This window comes from Cherax quadricarinatus, chromosome 43 (assembly GCF_038502225.1).
Source record: "Cherax quadricarinatus isolate ZL_2023a chromosome 43, ASM3850222v1, whole genome shotgun sequence".
In the NCBI taxonomy this organism is placed as follows: domain Eukaryota; kingdom Metazoa; phylum Arthropoda; class Malacostraca; order Decapoda; family Parastacidae; genus Cherax; species Cherax quadricarinatus.
In genome coordinates, this window is record NC_091334.1 from 30136766 (window position 1) to 30158084 (window position 21319).

The 21319-nt window shown below is 40.0% G+C and overlaps 1 protein-coding gene across 1 annotated transcript in view; it reads right to left on the reverse strand.

Annotated features, from left to right (window-relative positions):
- LOC128694073 (hillarin-like) overlaps positions 1 to 21319 on the reverse strand; it is a 306029-nt gene that overhangs the window by 10853 nt on the left and 273857 nt on the right. The window contains exon 14 of the mRNA XM_070093483.1: positions 3992 to 4111. Coding sequence (XP_069949584.1) covers positions 3992 to 4111 — 120 coding nt within the window. The remainder of the gene's footprint in view (positions 1 to 3991; positions 4112 to 21319) is intronic.

Sequence of the window (21319 nt, forward strand, 5' to 3'; positions counted from 1 at the left end):
ACAACCTGTAACCTGTAAACGTACGATACAGTAACAGGTAAACAGGTTATGTATTATGCCCTGACGTACGGTTGTTAAGCTGATATATGGGTTTACCTGGAGTTTACCTGGAGAGAGTTCCGGGGGTCAACGCCCCCGCGGCCCGGTCTGTGACCAGGCCTCCTGGTGGATCAGAGCCTGATCAACCAGGCTGTTGCTGCTGGCTGCACGCAAACCAACGTACGAGCCACAGCCCGGCTGGTCAGGAACCGACTTTAGGTGCTTGTCCAGTGCCAGCTTGAAGACTGCCAGGGGTCTGTTGGTAATCCCCCTTATGTATGCTGGGAGGCAGTTGAACAGTCTCGGGCCCCTGACACTTATTGTATGGTCTCTTAACGTGCTAGTGACACCCCTGCTTTTCATTGGGGGGATGTTGCATCGTCTGCCAAGTCTTTTGCTTTCGTAGTGAGTGATTTTCGTGTGCAAGTTCGGTACTAGTCCCTCTAGGATTTTCCAGGTGTATATAATCATGTATCTCTCCCGCCTGCTTTCCAGGGAATACAGGTTTAGGAACCTCAAGCGCTCCCAGTAATTGAGGTGTTTTATCTCCGTTATGCGTGCCGTGAAGGTTCTCTGTACATTTTCTAGGTCAGCAATTTCACCTGCCTTGAAAGGTGCTGTTAGTGTGCAGCAATATTCCAGGCTAGATAGAACAAGTGACTTGAAGAGTGTCATCATGGGCTTGGCCTCCCTAGTTTTGAAGGTTCTCATTATCCATCCTGTCATTTTTCTAGCAGATGCGATTGATACAATGTTATGGTCCTTGAAGGTGAGATCCTCCGACATGATCACTCCCAGGTCTTTGACGTTGGTGTTTCGCTCTATTCTGTGGTCAGAATTTGTTTTGTACTCTGATGAAGATTTAATTTCCTCGTGTTTACCATATCTGAGTAATTGAAATTTCTCATCGTTGAACTTCATATTGTTTTCTGCAGCCCATTGAAAGATTTGGTTGATGTCCGCCTGGAGCCTTGCAGTGTCTGCAATGGAAGACACTGTCATGCAGATTCGGGTGTCATCTGCAAAGGAAGACACGGTGCTGTGGCTGACATCCTTGTCTATGTCGGATATGAGGATGAGGAACAAGATGGGAGCTAGTACTGTGCCTTGTGGAACAGAGCTTTTCACCGTAGCTGCCTCGGACTTTACTCTGTTGACTACTACTCTCTGTGTTCTGTTAGTGAGGAAATTATAGATCCATCGACCGACTTTTCCTGTTATTCCTTTAGCACGCATTTTGTGCGCTATTACGCTATGGTCACACTTGTCGAAGGCTTTTGCAAAGTCTGTATATATTACATCTGCATTCTTTTTGTCTTCTAGTGCATTTAGGACCTTGTCGTAGTGATCCAATGGTTGAGACAGACAGGAGCGACCTGTTCTAAACCCGTGTTGCCCTGGGTTGTGTAACTGATGGGTTTCTAGGTGGGTGGTGATCTTGCTTCTTAGGACCTTTTCAAAGATTTTTATGATATGGGATGTTAGTGCTATCGGTCTGTTGTTCTTTGCTGTTGCTTTACTGCCCCCTTTGTGGAGTGGGGCTATGTCTGTTGTTTTTAGTAACTGTGGGACGACCCCCGTGTCCATGCTCCCTCTTCATAGGATGGAAAAGGCTCGTGATAGGGGCTTCTTGCAGTTCTTGATGAACACAGAGTTCCATGAGTCTGGCCCTGGGGCAGAGTGCATGGGCATGTCATTTATCGCCTGTTCGAAGTCATTTGGCATCAGGATAACATCGGATAGGCTTGTGTTAACCAAATTTTGTGGCTCTCATAAAAAATTCATTTTGATCTTCGACTCTCAGTCTGGTTAGCGGCTTGCTAAAAACTGAGTCATATTGGGACTTGAGTAGCTCACTCATTTCCTTGCTGTCATCTGTGTAGGACCCATCTTGTTTAAGTAGGGGCCCAATACTGGGCGTTGTTCTCGATTTTGATTTGGCATAGGAGAAGAAATACTTTGGGTTTCTTTCGATTTCATTTATGGCTTTTAGTTCTTCCCGCGATTCCTGACTCCTAAAGGATTCTTTTAGCTTAAGGTCGATGCTTGCTATTTCTCTGACCAGTGTCTCCCTGCGCATTTCAGATATATTGACCACTTTTAGCCGCTCTGTTATTCTTTTCCGTCGCCTGTAAAGGGAGCGCCTGTCTCTTTCTATTTTACATCTACTCCTCCTTTTTCTTAGAGGAATAAGCCTTGTGCATACATCGAGTGCCACCGAGTTAATCTGTTCTAGGCATAAGTTGGGGTCTGTGTTGCTTAGTATATCTTCCCAGCTTATATCGGTTAGGACTTGGTTTACTTGGTCCCACTTTATGTTTTTGTTATTGAAGTTGAATTTGGTGAATGCTCCCTCGTGACTAGTCTCATTGTGTCGGTCTGGGACTCCACGCATACATGTCTGAACCTCAATTATGTTGTGATCTGAGTATATTGTTTCTGATATGGTGACATTTCTTATCAGATCATCATTGTTAGTGAAGATGAGGTCTAGTGTATTCTCCAGTCTAGTAGGCTCTATTATTTGCTTGTTTAAATTGAATTTTGTGCAGAGATTTAAAAGCTCGTGTGAGTGTGAGTTTTCATCAGAGCTGCCTCCTGGTGTTATTACTGCAACAATATTATTTGCTATATTCCTCCATTTTAGGTGCCTTAAGTTGAAATCCCCCAGGAGCAAGATGTTGGGTGCAGGAGCTGGAAGATTTTCCAGACAGTGGTCAATTTTTAACAGCTGTTCCTGGAATTGCTGGGATGTTGCATCCGGAGGCTTGTAGACTACCACAATGACTAGGTTTTGGTTCTCGACCTTTACTGCTAAAACTTCCACTACATCATTTGAGGCATTAAGCAGTTCTGTGCAAACAAGTGACTCTGCAATGTACAGGCCAACACCCCCCCCCCTTTTGCCTGTTCACTCTGTCACATCTGCATAGGTTGTAACCTGGGATCCATATTTCGTTGTCCAAGTGATCCTTTATGTGGGTCTCAGTGAAAGCCGTGAACATTGCCTTTGCCTCTGCAAGCAGTCCACGGATGAAAGGTATTTTGTTGTTTGTTGTTGGCTTTAGACCCTGTATATTTGCAAAGAAGAATGTTATCGGACTGGTGGTATTGTTGGTACTGGGGGGTGATTTTTTTTCCAGCATTAGTATCTGTATCTGTTGGTTTGGAGTGGAGGCCATCGACTGTGGTTCCACTCCAGGAATGACTGGATTTGGTGTACGATTTCTGCCATTTCGTGCCAGTTTTTTTTCCTTCCTGGCACTAAAAAACCTCTCCCTCTTGAGTGGCTGTGGCTACCCAGGTTTTCCCATGGCCTGGATGTGCATTCATTTATCTTTTAATTAAAAGGTTACACATAATAGCAGCATTCAATATGTATATTATCCACTATTGCAACGTAATCTCTTTTGTCACATGACTTGTTCTCGGAGATTAGAAGAAGCTTAGGGCTGGCTATTACATTTCCTATTTTTGTCTGCCGCTTTCTGTGAACATCGGGAGAGGCGAAGACGGTGGTGGGGGGAGATAATCGGCCGGTGCCTATCATATTCTGAGAGAAGCTGGTGCTGCTGTAACCCAACGATAAAGTATTCTGAGAAAATTTCCCTTCATTTCTTCAGCTGCTACTCTTGCAACATTGCATAGCTCCTGATGACTCACTGAGAAGCATGAAAGTACTTAGCTAAGGATTTCCACCTCTTGTGACTTGTCTTGCATATATATATATATATATATATATATATATATATATATATATATATATATATATATATATATATATATATATATATATATATATATATATATATATATATATATATATATATATATATATATATATATATATATATATATATATATATATACATATATATTATACATGTGTGTGTGTGTGTGTGTGTGTTTAGACAAACTAGCCAGACGAGGACAGTTAAGGCAAGACACATACCGCTGAACCACGCACCTGGGGCCTGGGGATGCCAAACATGAGCAACTTGAAGAATCCTATGCCTGGAGGTATGATTACCAGGCGGACTTGATCATCTGTCTCCTCCTTCCCCACGAAGCCCTGTCAGGGAAGTCACGAGAGCACAAATGAAAATCATAATAACATAACAACAATTACACGACGAGTTCATCAACGAACTTATAAGGGACAGTACACTGAAAATTGCTAAGTTAGTCCCCAGGATGCTAGTCAGAGAAAAGTAGACACAAATGAAGTATATTGCACTCCTTTACTTCTACGTTTCGCCCACACAGTGGGGTTTATCAAGTTACAAACACATCTACCTGAGCAAAGATTACGTAAGCGTTATATATATATATATATATATATATATATATATATATATATATATATATATATATATATATATATATATATATATATATATATATATATATATATATATATATATATATATATATATAAGTAGTCAATTTTTCCACTGAGGCATCCCTTCCGGTTTAGGCCTTCCACTGAGGCATCCCTTCCGGTTTAGGCCTTCCACTGAGGCATCCCTTCCGGTTTAGGCCTTCCACTGAGGCATCCCTTCCGGTTTAGGCCTTCCACTGAGGCATCCCTTCCGGTCTAGGGCCAGCAGCTGGAGGGTCACCTTTTCACACCTAGGTGTTACTTCCGGTTTGACCTTGACCTCGCCCTCGAGTCCACCCTTGACCCCCCCTTCGCGACCCCCCCCTTCGCGACCCCCCTTCGCGACCCCCCCCTTCGCGACCCCCCTTCGCGACCCCCCGTCGCGCCGTGCGCCCGCCCGCGCGCCCGCCCGCGCGTCCGCCCGCGCGCCCGCCCGCGCGTCCGCCCGCGCCCTTCGCGACCCCTCGCCCGCGCCTTCTGCTGCGCCTTCTGCAGCGTCGTCCGGATCGCCCCCGCGCCCCGAATTTCATTTTCTTATGATCTCCTTGGATCAAGGTTTTTGGATTCTCCCCTATGGGGTTTCGAATTTTTTTTGAATTTCATTTTCTTGTGCTCTCCATCTCCTCGGATCAAGGTTTTTGGATCCCCCCCTATGGGGGTTTTCGAAATTCTTATGATCTCCTCGAATCAAGTTTTTTGGATCCCCCCTATGGGGTTTTCGAAATTCTCCATCTCCTTGGATCAAGGTTTTTTGGATTGTCCCTCCTTCCACCCCCAACCCCCATTTCCCAAAATTTCTCGATAATACAAGTTTTGGATTCCCCCCTATGGGTTTTTTCGAAATTCTTATGATCTCCTCGGATCAAATTTTTAAGGTTCCCCTCTCCCACTCTCACCCCCCCACCCCCATTTCCCCAAAATTTCTCGATAATACAAGTTTTTGGATTCCCCTCTATGGGGGTTTCGAAATTCTTATGATCTCCTCCGATCAAGTTTTTTGTATCCCCCCTATGGGGTTTTCGAAATTCTCCATCACCTTGGATCAAGGTTTTTTTGGATTGTCCCTCCTTCCACCCCCAACCCCCATTTCCCAAAATTTCTCGATAATAAAAAGGACTCTACTTCCTCGGATCAAATTTTCTCGATAATTCAAGTTTTTGGATTCCCCCCTATGAGGTTTTCGAAATTCTCCAATTCCTCGGATCAAGTTTTTGGAATCCCCCCCTCTGGGTATAAGCATTGAACTCCTCCTATGGGGGCATGCTTACTACAGGTCTAAACAAGTCAAATGACATAAGAAGGGTGTTTACTCGGCGGTCAGTGACGTCACGCGCAAACAGGTTGAATCAGGTCGACCCTATGTCAGTGACGTCACGCGATGACCCCACAGGCTGAATCTTATCGACCCTTTTAGTTCATTAAAGTTAGTAAGGGGACATAGTACCTACAACATAAGAACATAAGAACATAAGAAAGGAGGAACACTGCAGCAGGCCTGTTGGCCCATACTAGGCAGGTCCTTTACAATTCATCCCACTAACAAACATTTGACCTACCCAATTTTCAATGCTACCCAAGAAATAAGCTCTGATGTGCAAGTCCCACTCAAATCCAACCCATCCCACTCATGTATTTATCCAACCTAAATTTGAAACTACCCAAAGTCCTAGCCTCAATAACCCAACTAGGTAGACTGTTCCACTCATCTACTACCCTATTTCCAAACCAATACTTACCTATGTCCTTTCTAAATCTAAACTTATCTAATTTTAATCCATTACTGCGGGTTCTCTCTTGGAGAGACATCCTCAAGACCTTGTTAATATCCCCTTTATTAATACCTATCTTCCACTTATACACTTCGATCAGGTCTCCCCTCATTCTTCGTCTAACAAGTGAATGTAACTTAAGAGTCTTCAATCTTTCTTCATAAGGAAGATTTCTAAAGCTATGTATTAATTTAGTCATCCTACGCTGAATGTTTTCTAACGAATTTATGTCCATTCTGTAATATGGAGACCAGAATTGAGCTGCATAATCTAGGTGAGGCCTTACTAATGATGTATAAAGCTGCAGTATGACCTCTGGACTTCTGTTGCTTACACTTCTTGATATAAATCCCAGTAATCTATTTGCCTTATTACGTACGCTTAGGCATTGCTGTCTTGGTTTAAGGTTGCTGCTTACCATAACCCCCAAGTCCTTTTCGCAATCTGTATGGTTAAGTTCTACATTATTTAACTTATAAATGCTAGGGTTATGGACACTCCCGAGCTTCAGAACCTTGCATTTATCTACATTGAACTGTATCTGCCACTTTTCTAACCAAGAGTAGAGTTTGTCTAAATCCTCCTGAAGTTCCCTAACATCTACGTTTGAATCAATTATCCTACCTATCTTCGTGTCATCGGCGAATTTGCTCATATCACTAGTAATTCCTTCATCAAGATCATTGATATATATTATAAACAACAACGGGCCCAAGACTGATCCCTGTGGAACGCCACTTGTTACTGATCCCCACTCGGATTTAACCCCATTTATGGACACTCTTTGCTTCCTGTCTGTGAGCCATGATTCGATCCACGAGAGCACCCTTCCCCCAATGCCATGAGCTGCTACTTTCTTCAACAGTCTTTGGTGCGGAACTCTATCAAATGCCTTACTAAAATCTAAGTAAATAATATCAAATTCTTTATCGTGGTCAACAGCCTCAAAAGCTTTACTGAAGAAAGTCAATAAATTAGTTAGACAAGACCGGCCTCTTGTGAATCCATGCTGAGTATCATTAATCAAGCTATGCTTATCGAGATGGTTGCTTATAATCTCAGCTATAATTGACTCTAGTAATTTGCCTACAATTGAGGTCAGGCTTATTGGGCGGTAATTTGACGGTAACGACTTGTCCCCTGTTTTAAAAATAGGAATTACATTAGCCATCTTCCACATATCAGACACTGCACCTGTTTGAAGAGATAAATTAAAAATATTAGTTAATGGTTCACAGACTTCCATTTTGCATTCTTTTAGAACCCTTGAAAAAACCTCATCAGGACCCGGTGACTTATTTTGCTTCAGTCTGTCTATCTGCTTCACAACCATTTCAGTAGTGACTGTGATGTTACATAATTTATCTTCTTCTGATCCACTATAAAAATTAATTACCGGAATATTATTAGTGTCTTCCTGTGTAAAAACCGAGAGAAAATAATTATTTAAAATCGAGCACATTTCATTCTCTTTGTCAGTAAGATGCCCATAGTTATTTTTAAGGGGACCTATCTTATCTCTGACTTTTGTTCTATAGACCTGGAAAAAACTTTTTGGGTTAGTTTTAGAATCCCTAGCAACTTTAATTTCATAGTCCCTTTTAGCTTTTCTTATCCCCTTTTTAATGTCCCTCTTAATGTCAATATACTGATTCATAAGATGACCCTCGCCTCTTTTGATACGCCTATCAATTCCTTTCTTATGCCCTAGTAGATATTTCAGCCTATTATTCATCCATTTTGGGTCATTTCTATTTGATCTAATTTCCTTATAAGGGATAAACGTTCTTTGAGCAGCATGTATTGTGTTCAGAAAACTGTCATATTGATAGCTCTCTTCGTTACCCCAGTCAACAGATGATAAGTGTTCTCTAAGCCCATCGTAATCTGCTAAGCGAAAATCTGGGACTGTTACTGAGTTATCCCTACTATCATACTTCCATTCAATTCTACATGTAATTGATTTGTGGTCGCTAGCACCCAGTTCCTCTGAAACTTCTAAATTATTAACAAGGGATTCATTGTTTGCCAGAACTAAGTCAAGCAGGTTATTACCCCTTGTAGGTTCTGTCACAAACTGCTTCAAAAAACAATCCTGAACTACTTCTAAGAAATCGTATGATTCTAAATTCCCAGTCAAGAAATTCCAATCAATATGACTAAAGTTAAAGTCTCCTAGAATTACTACATTATCGTGCCTTGTGGCCCTAACAATTTCCTCCCATAGTAGTCTCCCCTGGTCCCTATCTAAATTTGGGGGACGGTATATCACACCTAAAATTAATTTTTCATGCCCCTCTGAAAATTCTATCCAAACAGACTCTGTATGTGTTACTTCAGACTTAATACCCGTTTTTATGCAACAGTTCAAGCGATCTCGGACATACAATGCCACCCCACCCCCCTTCCCGATACTTCTATCTACTTGGAACAATTTAAAACCCTGAATGTGACATTCTGCAGGCATGTCCCGTAATTCTGCAGGCATGTCCCGACATTCTGCAGGCATGTCCCGAACATTCTGCAGGCATAGGGAAAACATTTTCACTCTTAACCCCAATTTTTCTCGTTTTAACCCTTTTAGTTCATTAAAGTTAATAAGGGGACACAGTACATCAGAAAGTCACATTTTTTCGTTAATACCCACAATTTCTTTACAACACAAGCCTAGACATTTTTTTAATTATTTCATCTCAGGTCACTCCCCACGAAGTAACCTACCTTCTCCCCACCCTCCCAAACCCTCACACTCCAACCAACACCTCACAATTTTCACTCATAACCCCCCAATTTTTCTCGTTTTAACTATTTCATCAGAAAGTCACCACAACACTTATAACCACTTTTCGATAAATTCACTAGTCACAAATTTTACATATTACGAAGTTAATACGCACACACACTATACTTTGAACACCTTCAAAACACTCTCATAAGTCATTTGAATACTCACAAAAATACCTTTGAACATTTCCAAACAACACTGAAACACTTCCAAGACAACATTTTGAATACTCCCAAATAAGATTTGACAGCTCTAATTTATCTGCACTTACACATTTCATTAAATTACAACTCATCCCCACATACTCCACCCTCAGTCTCCAGACTTCACAACATTATCACAAAACTAACTCAAACACTTTACTTTGAACATCACCAAAAAACACCATCAATTGCCTTTAAATACTCCAAAAACATCATTCGAACACCCCCAAATCACCTCTGAATACTCCCAGAACACCTACATAAGTACTCTTGCACATCATTTGAACACCTTCAAAAACACCTTTGAACATTTCCAAACAACACTGAAACACTTCCAAAACACCATTTGAGTACTCCCAAATACACCACTGAATACTACTAAAACACCACTGAATACACTCAAAACACCACCAAAATCACCATAAACTAAGATCAACACCCACATCCCACAACACCCACAACCCACAACACCCACAATTTTTTCTCGTTTTATCTAATTTCATCAGAAAGTCACAACACACACAACCCACAATTTTTCTCGTTTTAACCCTTTTAGTTCATTAAAGTTAATAAGGGGACACAGTACATCAGAAAAAGTCACATCAACAACCCACTTATAACGTCTTTTCGGTATCTCTAGTTCGACAACAACACCCACATCCCACAACACCCACAACCCACATCCCCCACACCCCACAACACACACAACCCACATCACCCACACCCCACAACACACACAACCCCACCCACATCACCCACAATTTTTTTTCTCGTTTTAACTAATTTCATCAGAAAGTCACAACAACAACAACCCACAACTTATAATCACACCTTTGAATAACCTCAAAACACAATTTGAGTACTCCAAATACACCACCGAATACTACTAAAACACCGCTGAATACACTCAAAACACCACCAAAATCACCATAAACTAAGATCAACCCCCCACAACCCACAACACCCACATCCCACATCACCCACAACCCACATCACCAACAACCCACAATTTTTTTCTCGTTTTAACCCTTTTAGTTCATTAAAGTTAATAAGGGGACACAGTACATCAGAAAAAGTCACAAAAACAACCCACTTATATCATCTTTTCAGCAACTCTAGTTCGACAACATTACCCTCATCAATTACCAACAAACTTTACTCGTTTTAACTAATGTCATCACTGTAACCAAGATTTTCACAAAAAACTCTATGACACCTAACACACACGCACACACACACACACACACACACACACACACACACACACACACACCCTAACATAACTTAACCTAACCTAGCCTAACCTATCCTAACCGTTCCTAACTTAACCTAACCTAACCTAACCTAACCTAACCTAACCTAACATAGCCTAACCTAACCTATCCTAACCTAACCTAACCTTACCTAACCTAACCTAACCTAACTTAACCTATCCTAACTCAGCCTAACCTAACCTAACTCCATCAAACACCTCTATCCTAACCTAACTCAACCTAACCTAACTTAACCTAACTTAACCTAACCTAACTTAACCTAACCTTACCTAACCTAACCTTGCCTAACATAACCTAACCTAACCTTACCTAACCTAACCTAACCTAACCTAACCTAACCTAACCTAACCTAACCTAACCCAACCTAACTCCATCAAACACCTCTATCCTAACCTAACCTAACCTAACCTAACCTAACCTTACCTAACCTAACCTAACTCCATCAAACACCTCGAATACTACCTAACTTAACCTAACCTAACCTTACCTAACCTACCGAACCTAACCTAACCTAACCTAACCTATCCTAACCTGTCCTAACCTAACCTACCCTATCCTAACCTAACCTAACCTAACCTAACCTAACCTAACCTAACTTATCCTAACCTAACCTAACCTAACCTAAAATAACCTAACCTAACTAACCTAACCTAACTTAACCTAACCCAACCTAACTCCATCAAACACCTCTATCCTAACCTAACCTAATCTAACCTAACCTAACCTAACTTATCCTAACCTAACCTAACCTAACTTATCTAACCTAACCTAACCTAAGCTAAAATAACCTAACCTAACTTATCCTAACCTACTCACTTTACTTTGAACACCTTCAAAACACTCTCATACATCATTTGAGACAACCTTTTCTCAATATCTCTCATCCACAACCTTTATCATCTCACTACAGAACAACCCCAAGATTACTTCGAACACTCTCATAAAGCATTTGAGTACTCACATAAACACCTTTGAACATTTCCAAACAACACTGAAGCACTTCCAAAATATCATTTTGATTACTCCCAAATAAGGTTTGACAGCTCTAATTTATCTACACTTATACATTTCATTAAATTACAACTCATCCCTACAAACTCCTCCCTCATTCTCCAGACTTTACAACATTATCACAAAAAAAACTAACTCATACACTTATGACATGAGACATTACCATATCTAACACACTGACTAACTTTGAACCAACTCTGAACACCACTGATCTTCTTCAAAAAATACTCTGCACATCATTTGAACACCTTCAAAAAACACCATCAAACACCTCCGAATACTCCCAAAAATACTACTGATTACTACCAAATCACCACTGAATACTACCAAATCACCGTCAAAATCACCAGAAACTAAGTTTAACATCACCATCTAACATCCTTTTTATAGAAATCCCCTCAAATCACTATAACCAAGAACTCCCTCCCCATTTGGCGCATAAAAAAAAAGCATGAACACAAACCTAATACGCAAACACTTAATACATGATCACCATCAACTGAAAATATATCTTGTACACACACATAATCTAAGACAACCACCAACTACAATCACCCATGTTCACTCACCTCAAAATCACTAACATCACAGAAAACAATCATTTTTATAAACATTTCACACACACGATGTCACACCTCACAGGACCGAAGAGCCCACCTCCAGTGACGTCACACTCCCATTGTGTTACTTGGTGGTTGGTAACATCACACCTAACCCACCTTGTTTCAACCTGTTGTACCCAACATTATCTAAGAACACTATATCCAAGACGATTACCAGATTTTATGATCCCCAACACCAAGATCACAGAAAACACACATTTTTATAATTATTCACACAAAAATCACGATCACCAATTCCATATCATGTTTACCGTCATCTATCAACACTAATCACCAAGATCACCAAAAATCTAAGATCATGCATCTCAAAACTACTATGATCACTGAAAACACTTATTTTTTAAACATTCGCACAAAAATAAGACATACACAAAAATACCACAACACTTCCACCAACATCTATAACATAACATGAGCACTATAACATATCACTATCACAAAAAAAAAAAAAAATACACAGACACCCACATATTATACATTTCAATCACAAATTTAAGACATGAGACATACACACCAAATCTAAGACATTCACCTCCAACTAAGACATACACATCACCCCTAAAACTTCCTTCCTTATTCATTCCGTATATCTCCTAGAGCTGTTTTAACCCCGACGGATCCATCACGACGTAGGAGCCAGAGTGTAGTAGGTGGTGTTGGAGTGGTGATGGTTCCTCTGGCTCCTACGTCGTGATGGATCCGTCGGGGTTAAAACAGCTCTAGGAGATATACGGAATGAATAAGGAAGGAAGTTTTAGGGGTGATGTGTATGTCTTAGTTGGAGGTGAATGTCTTAGATTTGGTGTGTATGTCTCATGTCTTAAATTTGTGATTGAAATGTATAATATGTGGGTGTCTGTGTATTTTTTTTTTTTTTTTTTTGTGATAGTGATATGTTATAGTGCTCATGTTATGTTATAGATGTTGGTGGAAGTGTTGTGGTATTTTTGTGTGTGTCTTATTTTTGTGCGAATGTTTAAAAAATAAGTGTTTTCAGTGATCATAGTAGTTTTGAGATGCATGATCTTAGATTTTGGGTGATCTTGGTGATTAGTGTTGATAGATGACGGTAAACATGATATGGAATTGGTGATCGTGATTTTTGTGTGAATAATTATAAAAATGTGTGTTTTCTGTGATCTTGGTGTTGGGGATCATAAAATCTGGTAATCGTCTTGGATATAGTGTTCTTAGATAATGTAGGGTACAACAGGTTGAAACAAGGTGGGTTAGGTGTGATGTTACCAACCACAAAGTAACACAATGGGAGTGTGACGTCACTGGAGGTGGGCTCGTCGGTCCTGTGAGGTGTGACATCGTGTGTTGGTGGTAGTGAGGTGAGTGCGCTTAGATATTGTCAAATATGTTTTTTTTTTTTTTTTGTGTGAAATGTTTATAAAAATGATTGTTTTCTGTGATGTTAGTGATTTTGAGGTGAGTGAACATGGGTGATTGTAGTTGGTGGTTGTCTTAGATTATGTGTGTGTACAAGATATGTTTTCAGTTGATGGTGATCATGTACTAAGTGTTTGCGTATTAGGTTTGTGTTCATGCTTTTTTTTTATGCGCCAAATGGGGAGGGAGTTCTTGGTTATAGTGATTTGAGGGGATTTCTATAAAAAGGATGTTAGATGGTGATGTTAAACTTAGTTTCTGGTGATTTTGACGGTGATTTGGTAGTATTCAGTGGTGATTTGGTAGTAATCAGTAGTGTTTTTGGGAGTATTCGGAGGTGTTTGATGGTGTTTTTTGAAGGTGTTCAAATGATGTGCAGAGTATTTTTTGAAGAAGATCAGTGGTGTTCAGAGTTGGTTCAAAGTTAGTCAGTGTGTTAGATATGGTAATGTCTCATGTCATAAGTGTATGAGTTAGTTTTTTTTGTGCTAATGTTGTAAAGTCTGGAGAATGAGGGAGGAGTTTGGGGGGATGAGTTGTAATTTAATGAAATATGTAAGTGTAGATAAATTAGAGCTGTCAAATCTTATTTGGGAGTAATCAAAATGATATTCTGGAAGTGCTTCAGTGTTGTTTGGAAATGTTCAAAGGTGTTTATGTGAGTACTCAAATGCTTTATGAGAGTGTTCGAAGTAATCTTGGGGTTGTTCTGTAGTGAGATGATAAAGGTTGTGGATGAGAGATATTGAGAAAAGGTTGTCTCAAATGATGTATGAGAGTGTTTTGAAGGTGTTCAAAGTAAAGTGAGTAGGTTAGGATAAGTTAGGTTAGGTTATTTTAGGTTAGGTTAGGTTAGGTTAGATAAGTTAGGTTAGGTTAGGTTAGGATAAGTTAGGTTAGGTTAGGTTAGATTAGGTTAGGTTAGGATAGAGGTGTTTGATGGAGTTAGGTTGGGTTAGGTTAAGTTAGGTTAGGTTAGTTAGGTTAGGTTATTTTAGGTTAGGTTAGGTTAGGATAGGTTAGGTTAGGTTAGGTTAGGTTAGGTTAGGTTAGGTTAGGTTAGGTTAGGATAGGGTAGGTTAGGTTAGGACAGGTTAGGATAGGTTAGGTTAGGTTAGGTTCGGTAGGTTAGGTAAGGTTAGGTTAGGTTAAGTTAGGTAGTATTCGAGGTGTTTGATGGAGTTAGGTTAGGTTAGGTAAGGTTAGGTTAGGTTAGGTTAGGTTAGGATAGAGGTGTTTGATGGAGTTAGGTTGGGTTAGGTTAGGTTATGTTAGGTTAGGTTAGGTTAGGTTAGGTTAAGTTATGTTAGGTTAGGTTAGGTTAGGTTAGGTTAGGTTAGGTTATGTTAGGCAAGGTTAGGTTAGGTAAGGTTAGGTAAGTTAGGTTAGGTTAAGTTAGGTTAAGTTAGGTTAAGTTAAGTTAGGTTGAGTTAGGTTAGGATAGAGGTGTTTGATGGAGTTAGGTTAGGTTAGGTTGAGTTAGGATAGGTTAAGTTAGGTTAGGTTAGGTTAGGTAAGGTTAGGTTAGGTTAGGATAGGTTAGGTTAGGCTAGGTTAGGTTAGGTTAGGTTAGGTTAGGTTAGGTTAAGTTAGGAACGGTTAGGATAGGTTAGGCTAGGTTAGGTTAGGTTAGGTTAGGGTGTGTGTGTGTGTGTGTGTGTGTGTGTGTGTGTGTGTGTGTGTGTGTGTGTGTGTGTGTGTGTGTGTGTGTGTGTGCGTGTGTGTTAGGTGTCATAGAGTTTTTTGTGAAAATCTTGGTTACAGTGATGACATTAGTTAAAACGAGTAAAATTTGTTGGTAATTGATGAGGGTAATGTTGTCGAACTAGAGTTGCTGAAAAGATGATATAAGTGGGTTGTTTTTGTGACTTTTTCTGGTGTACTGTGTCCCCTTATTAACTTTAATGAACTAAAAGGGTTAAAACGAGAAAAAAATTGTGGGTTGTTGGTGATGTGGGTTGTGGGTGATGTGGGATGTGGGTGTTGTGGGTTGTGGGGGGTTGATCTTAGTTTATGGTGATTTTGGTGGTGTTTTGAGTGTATTCAGCGGTGTTTTAGTAGTATTCAGTTGTGTATTTGGGAGTACTCAAATTGTGTTTTGAGGTTATTCAAAGGTGTGATTATAAGTTGTGGGTTGTTGTTGTTGTGACTTTCTGATGAAATTAGTTAAAACGAGAAAAAAAATTGTGGGTGATGTGGGTGGGGTTGTGTGTGTTGTGGGGTGTGGGTGATGTGGGTTGTGTGTGTTGTGGGGTGTGGGGGATGTGGGTTGTGGGTGTTGTGGGATGTGGGTGTTGTTGTCGAACTAGAGATACCGAAAAGACGTTATAAGTGGGTTGTTGATGTGACTTTTTCTGATGTACTGTGTCCCCTTATTAACTTTAATGAACTAAAAGGGTTAAAACGAGAAAAATTGTGGGTTGTGTGTGTTGTGACTTTCTGATGAAATTAGATAAAACGAGAAAAAATTGTGGGTGTTGTGGGTTGTGGGTGTTGTGGGATGTGGGTGTTGATCTTAGTTTATGGTGATTTTGGTGGTGTTTTGAGTGTATTCAGTGGTGTTTTAGTAGTATTCAGTGGTGTATTTGGGAGTACTCAAATGGTGTTTTGGAAGTGTTTCAGTGTTGTTTGGAAATGTTCAAAGGTGTTTTTGAAGGTGTTCAAATGATGTGCAAGAGTACTTATGTAGGTGTTCTGGGAGTATTCAGAGGTGATTTGGGGGTGTTCGAATGATGTTTTTGGAGTATTTAAAGGCAATTGATGGTGTTTTTTGGTGATGTTCAAAGTAAAGTGTTTGAGTTAGTTTTGTGATAATGTTGTGAAGTCTGGAGACTGAGGGTGGAGTATGTGGGGATGAGTTGTAATTTAATGAAATGTGTAAGTGCAGATAAATTAGAGCTGTCAAATCTTATTTGGGAGTATTCAAAATGTTGTCTTGGAAGTGTTTCAGTGTTGTTTGGAAATGTTCAAAGGTATTTTTGTGAGTATTCAAATGACTTATGAGAGTGTTTTGAAGGTGTTCAAAGTATAGTGTGTGTGCGTATTAACTTCGTAATATGTAAAATTTGTGACTAGTGAATTTATCGAAAAGTGGTTATAAGTGTTGTGGTGACTTTCTGATGAAATAGTTAAAACGAGAAAAATTGGGGGGTTATGAGTGAAAATTGTGAGGTGTTGGTTGGAGTGTGAGGGTTTGGGAGGGTGGGGAGAAGGTAGGTTACTTCGTGGGGAGTGACCTGAGATGAAATAGTTAAAAAAATGTCTAGGTTTGTGTTGTAAAGAAATTGTGGGTATTAACGAAAAAATGTGACTTTCTGATGTACTGTGTCCCCTTATTAACTTTAATGAACTAAAAGGGTTAAAACGAGAAAAATTGGGGTTAAGAGTGAAAATGTTTTCCTTATGTTGTAGGTACTATGTCCCCTTATTAACTTTAATGAACTAAAAGGGTCGACAAGATTCAGCCTGTGGGGTCATCGCATGACGTCACTGACATAGGGTCGACCTGATTCAACCTGTATGCGCGTGACGTCACTGACCGCCGAGTAAACACCCTTCTTAGGTCATTTGACATGTTTAGACCTGTAGTAAGCATGCCCCCATAGGAGGAGTTCAATGCTTATACCCATAGGGGGGGGATTCCAAAAACTTGATCCGAGGAATTGGAGAATTTCAAAAACCCCATAGGGGGGAATCCAAAAACTTGAATTATCGAGAAAATTTGATCCGAGGAAGTAGAGTCCTTTTTATTATCGAGAAATTTTGGGAAATGGGGGTTGGGGGTGGAAGGAGGGACAATCCAAAAAAACCTTGATCCAAGGTGATGGAGAATTTCGAAAACCCCATAGGGGGGATACAAAAAACTTGATCGGAGGAGATCATAAGAATTTCGAAACCCCCATAGAGGGGAATCCAAAAACTTGTATTATCGAGAAATTTTGGGGAAATGGGGGTGGGGGGGTGAGAGTGGGAGAGGGGAACCTTAAAAATTTGATCCGAGGAGATCATAAGAATTTCGAAAAAACCCATAGGGGGGAATCCAAAACTTGTATTATCGAGAAATTTTGGGAAATGGGGGTTGGGGGTGGAAGGAGGGACAATCCAAAAAACCTTGATCCAAGGAGATGGAGAATTTCGAAAACCCCATAGGGGGGATCCAAAAAAAAACTTGATTCGAGATCATAAGAATTTCGAAAACCCCCATAGGGGGAAATCCAAAAAACTTGATCCGAGGAGATGGAGAGCACAAGAAAATGAAATTCAAAAAAAATTCGAAACCCCATAGGGGAGAATCCAAAAACCTTGATCCAAGGAGATCATAAGAAAATGAAATTCGGGGCGCGGGGGCGATCCGGACGACGCTGCAGAAGGCGCAGCAGAAGGCGCGGGCGGGGGGTCGCGAAGGGCGCGGGCGGACGCGCGGGCGGGCGCGCCGGCGGACGCGCGGGCGGGCGCGCGGGCGGGCGCGCGGCGCGACAGGGGGGTCGCGAAGGGGGGTCGCGAAGGGGGGTCAAGGGTGGACTCGAGGGCGAGGTCAAGGTCAAATCGGAAGTAACACCTAGGTGTGAAAAGGTGACCCTCCAGCTGCTGGCCCTAGACCGGAAGGGATGCCTCAGTGGAAGGCCTAAACCGGAAGGGATGCCTCAGTGGAAGGCCTTTTCCGGAAGGGATGCCTCAGTGGAAGGCCTTTTCCGGAAGGGATGCCTCAGTGGAAAAATTGACTACTTATATATTTTATATATATATATATATATATATATATATATATATATATATATATATATATATATATATATATATATATATATATATATATATATATATATATATATATATATATATATATATATATATATATATATATATATATATATATATATATATATATATGCAATAAGATCACAGTAAACAGGTGATTTCAAAATATGCAAAACAACCACTCTGAAAGAATAGAGAAATTCCAAGCGCTTTCGTGACTACTCACATTATCAAGGAAGTATGAAAGTGAAGCATCCAAGGAAGCTAAATTGTAAAATTTGCGATAAAGTTTATTACGGTCAAACTGGTAAAAATCTCGAACTAAGATTAAAACAACATAAATATAGCATTAGAACTGGACAAGATTCCAATGCTCTATTTATTCATGTAAGAGATTTTAACCATCCAATTGATTTTCAAAAAGTTGAGAAAGTAGTATCAAGCAAGTCCATGGTCGACAGGAATATAATTGAATCTTGTTTCATAAAAAGCAGTTTTGACAATAATATGAATATTTCCTTTGGTTTATATAAATTAGACCCATTTATAATTAATAGAATTTGGGTAGAATTTAATAATACACTGGACAAATAAATAGCTTGGGGATGAGTTTTGCAAAGGACCTATCCAAGTTGGCTCGCCGCGCGTCACGTGTTTAACCGTTGTGGGATCTGATAGTGAGGTGCTGGCCGACCCCTTATATAGCTTCCTTGGATGCTTCACTTTCATAGTTCCTTGATAATGTGAGTAGTCACGAAAGCGCTTGGAATTTCTCTATTCTTTCAGAGTGGTTGTTTTGCATATATATATATATATATATATATATATATATATATATATATATATATATATATATATATAAAAAAAAGAGAGCAAATGAGAGAGTGGGTGAGATGTTATCAACAAATTTTGTTGAAAATAAGAAAAAGTTTTGGAGTGAGATTAACAAGTTAAGGAAGCCTAGAGAAAATATGGATTTGTCAGATAAAAATAGGAGAGGAGAGTTATTAAATGGAGAGTTAGAGGTATTGGGAAGATGGAAGGAATATTTTGAGGAATTGTTAAATGTTGATGAAGATAGGGAAGCTGTGATTTCGTGAATAGGGCAAGGAGGAATAACATCTTGTAGGAGTGAGGAAGAGCCAGTTGTGAGTGGGGGAAGTTCGTGAGGCAGTAGGTAAAATGAAAAGGGGTAAAGCAGCTGGGATTGATGGGATAAAGATAGAAATGTTAAAAGCAGGTTTGGATATAGTTTTGGAGTGGTTGGTGCTATTATTTAATAAATGTATGGAAGAGGGTAAGGTACCTAGGGATTGGCAGAGAGCATGTATAGTTCCTTTGTATAAAGGCAAAGGGGATAAAAGAGAGTGCAAAAATTATAGGGGAATAAGTCTGTTGAGTATACCTGGTAAAGTGTATGGTGGAGTTATTATTGAAAGAATTAAGAGTAAAGCGGAGAATAGGATAGCAGATGAACAAGAAGGCTTTAGGAAAGGTAGGGGGTGTGTGGACCAGGTGTTTACAGTGAAACATATAAGTGAACAGTATTTAGATAAGGCTAAAGAGGTTTTTGTGGCATTTATGGATTTGGAAAAGGCGTATGACAGGGTGGATAGGGAGGCAATGTGGCAGATGTTGCAGGTGTATGGTATAGGAGGCATGTTACTGAAAGCAGTGAAGAGTTTTTACGAGGATAGTGAGGCTCAAGTTAGAGTATGTAGGAAAGAGGGAGATTATTTCCCATTAAAAGTAGGCCTTAGACAAGGATGTGTGATGTCACAGTGGTTGTTTAATATATTTATAGATGGGGTTTTAAGAGAAGTAAATGCGAGGGTCTTGGCAAGAGGCCTTGAGTTAAATGATAAAGAATCACACATAAAGTGGGAGTTGTCACAGTTGCTCTTTGCTGATGACACTGTGCTCTTGGGAGATTCTGAAGAGAAGTTGCAGAGGTTGGTGGATGAATTTGGTAGGGTATGTAAAAGAAGAAAATTAAAAGTGAATATAGGTAAGAGTAAGGTTATGAGGGTAACAAAAAGATTAGGTGATGAAATATTGGATATCAGATTGGAGGGAGACAGTATGGAGGAGGTGAACGTATTCAGATATTTGGGAGTGGACGTGTCAGCGGATGGGTCTATGAAAGATGAGGTGAATCATAGAATTGATGGGGGGAAAAGGGTGAGCTGTGCACTTAGGAGTCTGTGGAGACAAAGAACTTTGTCCTTGGAGGCAAAGAGGGGAATGTATGAGAGTATAGTTTTACCAACGCTCTTATATGGGTGTGAAGCATGGGTGATGAATGTTGCTGTGAGGAGAAGGCTGGAGGCAGTTAAGATGTCATGTCTGAAGGCAATGTGTGGTGTGAATATAATGCAGAGAATTCGTAGTTTGGAAGTTAGGAGGAGGTGCGGGATTACCAAAACTGATGTCCAGAGGGCCGAGGAAGGGTTGTTGAGGTGGTTCGGACATGTAGAAAGAATGGAGCGAAACAGAATGACTTCAAGAGTGTATCAGTCTGTAGTGGAAGGAAGGCGGGGTAGGGGTCGGCCTAGGAGAGGTTGAAGGGAGGGGGTAAAGGAGGTTTAGAGTGCGAGGGGCTTGGACTTCCAGCATGCATGCGTGAGCGTGTTTGATAGGAGTGAATGGAGACAAATGGTTTTTAATACTTAACGTGCTGTTGGAGTGTGAGCAAAGTAACATTTATGAAGGGATTCAGGGAAACCGGCAGGCCGGACTTGAGTCCTGGAGATGGGAAGTACAGTGCCTGCACTCTGAAGGAGGGGTGTTAATGTTGCAGTTTAAAAACTGTAGTGTAAAGCACCCTTCTGGCAAGACAGTGATGGAGTGAATGATGGTGAAGGTTTTTCTTTTTCGGGCCACCCTGCCTTGGTGGGAATCGGCCAGTGTGATAATAATAAATAAATATATATATATATATTTTATATATATATATATATTATATATATATATATTATATATATATATATATATTATATATATATATATTTATATATATATATATATATATATATATATATATATATATATATATATATATATATATATATATATATATAT